The 12,372-nt window shown below is 35.6% G+C and overlaps 1 protein-coding gene across 1 annotated transcript; it reads left to right on the forward strand.

The window, feature by feature from the left end:
* The first annotated feature begins 505 nt into the window (after positions 1 to 505).
* Positions 506 to 7,384, forward strand: LOC121426691 (fibropellin-1-like). Its single transcript, XM_041623065.1, has 5 exons — positions 506 to 545; positions 895 to 1,593; positions 3,112 to 3,342; positions 5,115 to 5,268; positions 7,225 to 7,384. Exons 1-5 carry the CDS (start codon positions 506 to 508, stop codon positions 7,382 to 7,384), a joined length of 1,284 nt encoding a protein of 427 aa, XP_041478999.1.
* Positions 7,385 to 12,372: the final 4,988 nt, after the last annotated feature.

Consider the following 12,372-nt stretch of genomic DNA (forward strand, 5'->3'; position numbering starts at 1 on the left):
TACCGTAATTCTTATTCGCTTACTTTCCTTATTTCAAGGTCGATTTTCTTCGTTCGAAATTGAAAATGGACTAGTATTGGATGTCTGAATGTAATATGCCTTTGAAAACGTGATTAATATCAGGTACAATAATTTCATTCCGAAGATCCTTCTACAGGCAGACAAGTCTTACGTAATAGCACAGCGTTGTTTATCATTTCGTCCTTGGCTCAACGCTCATTTAGCTGGCCCGTGGTGGTGAAATTGAGACAAGGGGATTACCTGGCCAAGATGGGTTTATCGGGGTTGGAAAAGTTGTTTGAGATATTCCAAACACAAATCGGGTATGAAACCGCAGTTTGCAGTCCGAAGTGAGGTCGAGAATCAAACGGGAAATTTTCGTAATGGAGCCGATAGTTACATATATTTTCTTTATTGCCCTTTTGAAAATAGATATTATTCATGGAATGTTTAGTTGATGTGGAATAGTTCCTGTTTGGATTGACGTATTCATAATATTACAAAAATGTATCAAAAAGCATGGATGCACTTCTTAGCAATCATAGGTATGATATCATTTCCAGGGGAATATGAGGATTTCAAAAAGGTGCATACTTTTAATAATTCAGATAGTGATACAGGCTTAAGGAACAATGAATTCAAATTACAATTAGGCAGATATATTGAAAAATCAATATTTGTATTTCTTACGTTTTTGTCAAGGCGCGATCCTACATTTTTTAAAGTATGATTAAAATACTTTGATTTCATACTATCAGTATTAGTACATGTATACATGTAAATGACCTCTTCTGCTTCCCTGTAATATGACCAAAGTCTTGCATTCTTATTTCTGTTTATTGTTCATACATTGCAACTGCATCTGATATATTCATCACTCTTTCATGTTGACAGGCAACGTATGCGAGACAGAAATAGACTACTGCAATCCACCACCATGCACGAATGGAACCTGTATGAACAACGAAGGTGATTTTGAATGTTCTTGCCCATTTGGATTTGGTGGTAAAACCTGCTCAGACAAAATAGAATACTGTCAAGAAAATCCATGCGCAAATGATGGAAGATGCATAGTCTCCGAACTTGCATTACGTGGGTACTTCTGTGAATGTAACGCAGGATATACAGGATCGTCCTGTTCTATTAACATTGACGAGTGTAAGAGCAGCCCTTGCTTACATGGCGGCGATTGCATCGATGGTATCAACAGTTTTACCTGTACATGCACAACTGGATTTACTGGTTTTGAATGCGAAGGAAAAATTGATCTATGTTCTGATTGGAACTGCCAGAATGGTGGTACATGCAATGATCTAGGCGACAGCGTAATCTGTGCATGTGCTGAAGCCTATGCCGGGCAGTACTGTGAAGAAGTTACAACAGCTTGCAGTGACTCCCCCTGCAGAAATGGAGGAACATGCTCAGCTGTTGACAACACAGCATTCACATACAAATGCTTCTGTACAGAGGGATTCATAGGACAAAGGTGTGAAACCAAGGCGAGCTTCTGCCAGTCGGATCCTTGTAGAAACGGAGCCACCTGTGAGGATGAAGCAGTTAATTACATCTGCCATTGTCCTGCTGGATTTCAAGGTATGTGGTTTAAGTTGCCAATGACATGAGCTTAGGATATGTATTTAGGGAATCTAAACCAAGGTTAAGTTTTTGAAATAACTTAAAATATATATGAACGTAGTTAATGAAACTTAGACATAAGAAAAATCAAGTATTACTAAACATTTTGCATAAGTTTCAACTAGCATGATTAAGGTCAAAGGTCATCTAGGGTCAATCTTAGACCATGATGTGGGAATCAGATATCGAAAACTTAACCAAGGTAAAGTTTTTGAAATGTCGTCATAACTTAGAAAGTATATAAACCTAGTCAATGAAACAAAGACATAGGGGTAATCAAGTATTACTGGACATCTTTCCTGAGTTTCAGGCCACATAACCAAGGTCAGATGTCACTTTGGCCATGTGGGGGGTATTTATGGAATTGTCATAACTTTTACATTGTATAGATCTTGTTCATGAAACTTAAACATAACAGCAATCAAGTATCCCTGAAAATTGTACGCAAGTTTCATGTCACATAACCGTGGTCAAAGGTCATTAAGGGTCAATGAACTTTGGTAGAATTGGGGGTATTTGTGGAATTGTGTTAAAGTCTATGGATCTAGTTCAGAAAACTTGGACATGATAGCAACTATGTATCCCTGAATATCCTATGCGCATTTCAGGTCACATGACTAAGGTCAATGATCACCTAAGGTCAATGAGCTTTGGCCACGTTACGGGAATTTGTCCAATTACCATCATATCTTAGAAAGCTGGTTCATGAAACATAGACACAAGGGTAATCAAGTATGAATGATTGTTTTGCACTCGTATTAGGTCACATGATCATGGCCACAAGCCATTTTTGGTCAATGAACATAGTATTTAATTATCATATGAAAGTTTTGTTTTGTGAATATTATTCAATAGCTGTTTTCAAAGTCAGCATTGTTACTATGTCAAATTGTATAACGCAGGCGAGACTACCAGAGGTGTTCCACTTGTTTATCAATGGTTTTAGAATATTTCTGTGTTCCGTATTTCCTTTGCTATTTCCCCCTTTCCCCTTCACTTGACCGCCTTGAGCATCTGTAACGAGATATCTATTAGGTCTTATTAATTGCATTTGTTATTGTTATCATTATTTGTTATTATTAGTATCATTACTTATTTACTTGTTTATTTATTTCAGCGTCGTCATCCTCATCTTTTATAGGGCGGTGGTTCAAATAGCAATCTAGGTTTAAACCGATTCTCACCCATCATTTTTATATGAATGGTTAGGACCTTAGGAAACACTTCTAAAGTCCATAAAGACTAACCAACAAGTTGAATAAGCTGCCACAAAAGAACCATGGATCCCACTGGACCGCTTGAAAACTGCCACGCCATAACGCCATTCTATTTACTGTACAGTGTACAAGTAATTCGCAGTTATGGTTGAGTGTGGGGCTCAATGCCAATCAAGCCATTAATTCTTCATTTAACTGGTATGAATGCAAGAGTACATGATATTGAACTAATATTTAGGGTGTCATTTGCATTCTAAAGGTGAAACCTGTTCTGAAGCAATACGATGGTGCGATGACACTCCATGTGGTCTGAATGCAATCTGCATTGAAGAGACTGATTCCTTCACCTGCCTATGCAATGTGGGTTACACTGGACCGAGATGTGAGGAAGTGCTAACGTTATGCAATGCCCAAAACCCCTGCCACAATGGAGCTACTTGCAGCGGGGACTCGGATACATTTGAGTGCCATTGCCCACCTGCATACAATGGTAATTCCTTGTGTCATTTCTTCTTTTTTTAAAAAGATATCGAGATGCTTCTCTCATAAATCATAAAGGATCTCGGTTCGATATAGATCTAAAATCTAACTTTACACCTCTGAATCATGGGTATCGTGTAGGTAATTGCCGATTTTCCAAGAGTGAGTGTTACTGTTTTATTTTATCATGGGGGGATATTGAGGAATATTTTTTTTCATCTCCCATGGAAGAGTAGTAATAACCATTACTTTCCATTAGGAAATTGTCAGTAATAGGTGGAAGATACCGCTGTTCCTATCATTTATCCCCTACAACTTTTTCGGAGACATTTTGTCTCACCTGCATAGCAGAGCGAGATTATAGGCACTGCTTTGCTGACAGCGGAGTCGTCAACATTTAAATCTTAACTAAGGTTAAGTTTTTGAAATGTCATCAGAACTTGGGAGAAACATATTATCCCAGTTCATAAAACCTTTACACAATGGTAATCAAGTATTTCTGAACATCTTGTTTGAGTTTCAGGTCACATAATTGAGATTAATGGTCATTTAGTGTTGAATAGACCAAGTTGGGAGAATTGACATCGATATCTCAACCAAGGTTAAGTTTTTGAAATGTTGTCATAGCTTTAGAAGTATATAAATCAATTTAATGAAACTTGGACAAAAGCGTGATCAATTGTTACGAAACATATTGCTTGAGTTTCAGGTCACATGACCAAGGTTAAAAGTCATTTTGGGTCGGTGAACTTTCGCCATGTTGGGGTATTTCTTGAATTGCCATACCTTGAAAGTTAAGGATCTAGTTCATGAAACCGGGACATAAAAGCAATCAAGTATCACCAGATATTCCATGCGAGTTTCAGGCCACATGATCAAGGTCAAATGTCATTTAGGGTCAATGAACTTTGGCCATGTTTGGGTATTTGTTTTAATTGCCATTATAACTTTGAAAGTTTATGTATCTAGTTAATGATTCTTAGATATAAGAGCAATCAAGTATCACTGAACATCCTGTTTAGGTTTCAGGGCATATTACCAAGGTCAAAGGCCATTTAGGGTCAAAGAGCTTTGGCCATGTTTGGGGTACATATATGTGCTGAATTGCGATGCCTTTGAATATTAATAGGTCTAGTTCATGAAACTTCAACGTAAAAGTACTCAAGTATAATTGAACATCCTGCATATTAAGTTTCAAAACACATGTTAAAGGTCATTTAGGGACAATGAGCATGTATTTTATTATCATATGAATGGGATTTTCCCCTACAGAAATTTAAGCGTGCCGCATGCTGGTTACTAGCATGCGACTAGCAGGGAGCTCGCTTAATAAGCGAGTGCACGCTAGCGAACAGTCCCTGCTCGCTAAAAGATCGCGTAACTATTACTCTGCACGCATATTACACGCTTATTAAGCTAGCCGCATACTAGTTACTAGCATGCCGCAAGCTTGAAAATTTCTGTGGGGGTTGTGATTAATTGTTTTATAGTTGTTTTCAAAGTCGGCACTGCTACTATATTGAATCACGTAAACGCAGGTGAGACTGCCAGAGGTCTTTCATTTGTTCCTTCACACTTTGAGCAATTAAATGTGTGACATGTATTTCCACAATATTTTTGAAAATCTTAAAAAAAAATTCTCAAAAGTTGTATGCGGGCTAAAATGCCTTGAAACGATTCGATGACGTGTTTTGTGACAACACGTGGCATCAAGGAGGGGGTGGGGGAGTTTAAATTTGCCTAGTAAGCATTAAATCAATTTACAATTATACTTTGCTACAGGTATGTTATGCGAGCATTTGATCAACCCTTGTGCTATTTCGCCTTGCCTGTACGGTGGTTCATGTGTAAAGGATCAGCTATCTTATCAGTGTGATTGTGTGGAAGGATTTGAAGGAATAAACTGTGAAGTTGATCAAGATGAATGTAAAAGCAAGTAAGTGAATGTTTTACAAATCAAGGGCACCCCGTGTACACTAAGGTACATTTGTAAATAAGTACTATTTACCTTTTACTGTACAGTTATAATACATGTATTAAATGCATAAAAAGCATATCTTCAGTAGGATTCTCAAATATTAAATTAATAATAATTTAAGAGAAAGTATATAAGATGCTTTTTTTTTAGTCTGTCAGTTCTGACAATATTACCGCAACTTTACCAGGGCTATTAGAGGGGAGAATAGGGACAGCTGAAATGTTTTTTAACAAGTAATCATTACGAAAATTTCCCGTTTGATTCTCGACCGCACTTCGGACTGCAAACTGCGGTCGGTCTCATACATCTTGGCCAGGTAATCCCCTTGTCTCAATTTCACCACCACGGGCCAGCCAAACGAGCGTTGAGCCAAGGACGAAATGATAAACAACAGCTGTGCTATTACGTAAGACTTGTCTGCCTGTAGAAGGATCTTCGGAATTAAATTATTGTATTCGATATCAATCACGTTTTCAAAGGCATATTACATTCAGACATCCAATACTAGTCCATTTTCAATTTCGAACGAAGAAAATCGACCTCGAAATAAGGAAAGTAAGCGAATAAAAATGACGGCATGTTTTGCAGAAACCGAGCTCAGCGCTGCGCATGCATCCCGTCGTGTGTGGCCCCCTACTGTGACTGTATATGCCGGGCTCTTGCGTTATCTTCGGACCGACGTCAAGAAACAGGTGTTTTGAAACTTAAATTGCTTGCTTGGGGCATGTTAGGGTTTGTCGTATTTGGAGAAGAGAATTGATGAGAAGGGAAACCAGGGTATAGTGATCTCAAATGGAAGTTTTTCGTCATGTAGTTTTTAGGCCCATTCAGAAAAAATTCATGTTAATTTTATCTTGAAGGAAGCTTTTGATTTAAAAAAGAAATAATTGGGTAAGTACAGCACACATCTTTCCAAAGAATTGCAAAAGCGTAAGTATAAGAAATGCACATGTAAACATGTATGGGGTTTCGGAACAACTGGGAATGGGTAAATGTTGCAGATTAAAGGGATGGTCCGGCTGAAAGTATTTAACATGTTTAAGGCTGAATAAATAAATTAGAATATACAGAGCAAAATACTGAAAATACCATCAAAATCGGATAACAAATAACAAAGTTATTGAATTTTAAAGTTTAGCAATATTTTATGAAAATAGTTGTCATGAATATTCATTAGGTGTGTTGATGATGTCACATCTCCACTTGTGTTTTTTTTTGTATTTTATTATATGAAATTAGGTTTATTCATTTTTTTCCTCCAAGAACTAGAAATATGGATTTACAACGGTATAGTTTATTAGATGTTCATTGCTGCAACTTGTTTCACTTTAAGGGAGACATATTGTTCATACAAGTATGAAATAATGAAAAAAACATGATTTTATTAATTAAATAGGAAAGCGGAAAGTGGGAATGTGACATTATCAGCCCACCTAATGAATATTCATTACAACTATTTTCACAAAATATTGCTAAACTTTAAACTTCAAAAACTTATTTGTTATCAGATTTTAATTAAATTTTCAGCATTTTGCTCAGTGAATTCTACTCTGTGTATTGAGATATAAATATTTCCAGCCTGGGCTATTTTTTTAGTTTCATGCACAGATCACTATCTGTCTTATTAAAGTATACAGTCTTTAGTCAAAGGAAAAAAAAGGTTATTTTATGTTAGTTTAATTTGTAGACCTTAATTGTAGCAAATATCGAGGCGAGGTCATGTAGACGAACAATCGCCTTTATTATGAATTTATTTTGTTCTTGTTTACATTTTCAAGTACTTCTTTATAAATTTCATTTTCCCCCTTTCGTAATGTATTAGTAATGCGCTTGGAGCGTGTTATCACTCGAAGCATACTTTCATATGTTTATTTCCACGTATTGATATAATCATTATTTCTTCCTCTCCTATAGTCCATGTGAGCATGGAACCTGCACAAATACCCCAGGCTCTTTTGAATGCGAATGTGAAGCAGGGTACACTGGGGTTACCTGTTCAGAAGATGTCCTATGCATCCCAAATCCTTGTGAAAATGGAGGAGTTTGTGAGAACCTGAACACTAGATATCGGTAATTTACATTGATACATTCCTTCGTCCGTGTATATAACGCTAACATTCAAGTTCAACCTTGAAAAGGGATAAAGTGTTGAGGCATTACAAAGTGCAAAGGACGGAATGATATGCACACAAGAAATTATAAATCTGTAATGGATTGCTATCATAAAATGGATATTAATCATCACTGAATGAAATTAAGATTTACAAAGTTTTACCACTGCATAATGTAAAGCATGATATTGTGCCCCATTCAAAGCCTGACGGACATTGCCTTGTGAGGCATCCAAGCTTGTATCAAACGGATGACTCTTTTATACTTTGTATGACTTCGAAGCAATTGAAAAAAATACTTTTCATTCAATCTCACCTATCGCAATAATGATAATATTACCAACTTTTACAGCGCAGTAGCATTTCCGGGAATGCATTCCTGCTAGGTGCCCATTTACCCCACCTCACTGCACAATGTGGATAAATTTCTTGCCAAAGGAAATTACGCCAGGGCTGGGATTCAAAGCCACAACCCCCCCCCCCATTTCAAAGTCCGAAGACTAATCAACTAGGCCACAACGCACCACAATTAAAGCAATTAAAGCAATAATTTGTTTTGCATGAATATGCCTTATGAAGGTTTGTCTCCCACATTCAGAGTAAATGAAAAGATTATGATATTTCACCTTCCCTCAAATCATTAGAAAAAAAGATTGTTTTTGTCCAATCCTTATACAAATTTCATGAAGTGTATTACATATCGATGATAATGATATCGATACTAATATTAAAATAAATAGTAAAATTACATATCAATATATCTTTTTTTTCCATATTAACTTGTCACTTTTCTTGTTATTCTTTATATGATGCATTTTAGAATTTGATTTTATGGTAAATTTCATGTTATTCCAGATACCACTTCCAATATAATGAAGTGAATTCTGTGCAAAAGTAGTCTTGTAGTTAACTTTCTTTGTGGACGCTACTTGCATCAAAAAAGTTACACATTTTAACTTCGCAATACCGCCAAATATGGTGCACAAAACATTGACAATATGTTCATGGATATCTGATTGCTATATATATATATATATATTTTTATCTATTTGTTTTATTTCTATTTTTTTTTGGGGGGGTACACAACATTTTTTTTCCAGTGACAATTGCTCCAGGCTGTATTTTTCTAAGGGTAAGGACAGCAATAGTCGTTTATGTTAGGTTTCGGGTTATTTTTACAGTAGGGGAAATAAATCTAGGGTTGGAGTTGGTCATTCCATTAGTGTATTTATTTGGAAATTACAACAGAGCAATTGTCGCCGGAGCAAATGTCATGGAACCATTTTTTTTCTCTATTACACTAAATGTTCAAGAGCGGGTGAAAAAAATTTATCAGGTTTGGCATGATACATGTACATGTAGGTTATGACTACCAGACTTGTAATTATACGTTTTCTATTAGTTGCGAATGTGCCATAGGATTCAGGGGACGAACTTGCGGTACCCAAGAAGACTACTGTCGACGAAAACCTTGCATTGGTAAAAATACTGAGCGCTGTGAGAATCTGATTGGTAGTTACCTGTGTGCATGTAAGACTGGTTTCTCAGGATCACGATGTGGGACAGAGATTGACGAGTGTGCAATGTCACCGTCCCCCTGTCTGAATGGTGGAAGCTGCTTTAACCTATGGGGGAGTTTCATATGCCAATGTCAACCGGGCTTCAGGGGAGACCGTTGTGGAGTAAGTACAGTGCGTCCCAGAAAAAACGAAACCGAGATTTAGCGACCATTTATCATTACTTAATCATAATTAAAATAAACAAATGACCTACCAATTTAAAGCTTAGAATCTCCTCTTTCATCTGATATTACTTAGATTATTTCTTATTCACGCATGAGTGAGCAAATGCAATTTGAAGAAAGGATATCAAAAACTCATTTGGCGGGGGGTATCTGGGTTTCAAATAGAAAACCACATTTTTGAAAAGTTCAATATCTCCTCTTTAATTTGATACCTAAATTACAGAAAATGGTCACGAAATAACAAAGTTCTGGTCATTTGAAATAAGGCTTGAATTTCAATAATTTCATAAAATTAAGAGGTTCTCCAGGATGGCTTTCAAACTCTCTCGACACTCTGTTTTGTTGACGATCAGCCATGCATTAAATCTTTTGTTCACCATGCGAAAGCTTCTGTGGGATACCGGTGAAAACATGTTTATCTCATGAAATTATGGAAATACAAGCCTTATTTCAAATGAACAGAACTTTTTTATTTCTTGACCATTTTTTGTAATTTTGGTACCAAACCAAAGAGCAGATATTGAACTTTTCAGAAATGTGGTTTTCTTTTTGAAACCCAGATAACCCCCGCCAAATGAGTTTTTGGTATCCTTTCTTCAAATTGTTTTTGCTCACTCATGCGTGAATAAAAAATAACCTAAGTAATATCAGATGAAAGAGGAGATTCTAAGCTTTAAATTGGTAGGTCATTTGTCTATTGTATTTATGATTAAGTTATGATAAATGATCGCTAAATCTCGGTTTCGTTTATTCTGGGACGCACTGTATAGTTGTGATTACATTGTTTTCCTTTTATTTAATTACCAATAAAGTTGTATGTATTTAAAGACCCTGACCGGACCCAAAAAGGAAATTAACAAATCATGTATCAATAGAAAAGTTATAAAAGTAAAAGACACATTATATGCAAGGTTTATGTATCTTCATTGATCCCGAGCTAATTATTTTGCTTAATAATAGTTCCAATTATCAGGCCTTGAAAATAGGTCATCCTGTAATAGAGGCGTTATGATTAAACAGGGTGATATTTATCACTTCAGATTATGCATTTCATGTTCTTTACTTCTATCTCAAAGAAATAACTTCTTTTTCTTTTACATCCAAGCTTGAAGTGATGAAATGTACAGCTTTGGACTAGTTTTTGCCATATCTTATTCCCCGCTGATTTCAGCACAATTTTCCAAATCTATTTGCCTTCAAATTTTGTATAACAGCTTTTCAAAAGAAATCACATAAGTCTTTGAAGAGTTGAAGGTCTACCTAAATTTTAGTACTGAATAATAATCAGTGCCATTTTCCCCTGCAAAGTGAAAAAAAAATTGATTTCATGATCTGGAATAAAAAGGGATATTTTATCCTCTAACCTCACGTCACATAATTCAGGCCATTAAGAAGCTCAATGAGGCTTTAATACTGTCGAAACCTGATAATTTGAGTTTTTTAGGTCATCCTGCCCGAAGGGCAAGATGAGCTTATGCCGTGGCCTGGCGTCCGTCGTCTGTCGTCCGTCCACAATTTCAAAATGCTACTACTTCGCCATTTCAAGTCCGATTTCAATTCTGTTTGCTTTATATGATAGCACTAGGTGGGGCATTCAAAACTTCTACACAGAATTTCGAAATTCATTAAATATGCTAATTTATGCGCATTTTTCAAAATTCACAAAAAATGCTACTTCTTTATTTGTCTACCGATTTTGATTTTTTTGCTTCCATCTGGTAGAGCTTCATGAGGTTCACCAAACTTCTACACAGAATTTTGAAATTTTGACCAGAACAATTTTTATGCTAATTTATGCGAAATTAATTTATGCATATTTTTAAAAATTCACATAAAATGCTTCTTCTTTATTTGTTGACCGATTTTGAATTTTTTGCTTCCATCTGGTAGAGCTTCATGAGATTCACCAATCTTCTACACAGAATTTTGAAATTTTGACCAGAACAATTTTTATGCTAATTTATGCGAAATTAATTTATTCATATTTTTAAAATTTCACATAAAATGCTTTTTCTTCTTCTTTATTTGTTGACAGATTTTGATATTTTTTCTTCCATCCGGTAGAACTTCATGAGGCCCACCAAACTTCTACACAGAATTTTGAAAATTTTCAGTAGAAAATTATTAATGCTAATTTATGCAAAATGTATTCATAAATCACAGAAAATTCCTCTTCTTCTTTATTTGTTGACAGATTTTGATTTTTTTCTTCCATCTGGTAGAGCTGCATGAGGTTCACCAAACTTGTACACAAAATTTTGAAATTTTGTCTGGAAAATTATTTATTCTGATTTATGAAAAATTTATTCATAAATCACAAAAAATGTTTTTTCTTCTTCATTTGTTGATCAATTTCAGTTTTGTTTGCTTTATATGATAGTTCAAAGTGGTGATACAAAATTTAAACATCGAATTTTGAAACTCACTGAATCTGCTATTTATTCATATATTTTCAAAACTCACAAAAATTGCTTACTTATTTGTTGATTGATTTTGGTTATTTTTGTTCCATCTGAGAGCTAGATTAGGTTCACCAAGGTTCTACACAGAGTTAAGAAACTTTGACTAGATAATAATTAATAATTAATTCATATGAAATTTATTCATAGATCACAAAAAATGCTTCTATGTCATTTCTTCATCAATTTCAATTCTATATCCTCAATTTATGTCACCAATATAATTCACTATAGTGTCAACTGGGCTGAAATTAAAATTGTGTTGAATTGTGTTGCGAGATGCCGGATGAGCTCCACATCTATTGATGTGCTAGTCAGTAATGAATAATTAATGAATGATTTTAAATTGTTGTACTGTATATATGCAGTGTCTATGGTTGTCAATTTAACATTTTATCCAGTGTACGCGTAGCTTTAAAATGTAGTTACCACTTGTCTATTTCACAGTTTGCTCCCTTCCAGTCTGTGTCGTAATGATGATACACCGGAATAAAGCTGTTGTTTTTTTTAATAATAATAATAGCGGTATTTATAAAGCGCCTTTTGCCTGAGGATACAAAGCGCTGCTATTATTACCCCGGCTTTAGCTCGAGCTGCCATCTCCGGCGCTCAGTGCATGCAAGGAATTAATCCTGCAGGGTACCCATTCACCTCACGTGGGTCGAGTGCAGCACATTGCGGATAAATTTCTTGCTAAAGAAAACACGCCATGGTTAGGATTCGAACCCATGACCCTCTGTTTGAAAGG

The sequence above is a fragment of the Lytechinus variegatus genome, chromosome 13 (assembly GCF_018143015.1).
Source record: "Lytechinus variegatus isolate NC3 chromosome 13, Lvar_3.0, whole genome shotgun sequence".
In the NCBI taxonomy this organism is placed as follows: domain Eukaryota; kingdom Metazoa; phylum Echinodermata; class Echinoidea; order Temnopleuroida; family Toxopneustidae; genus Lytechinus; species Lytechinus variegatus.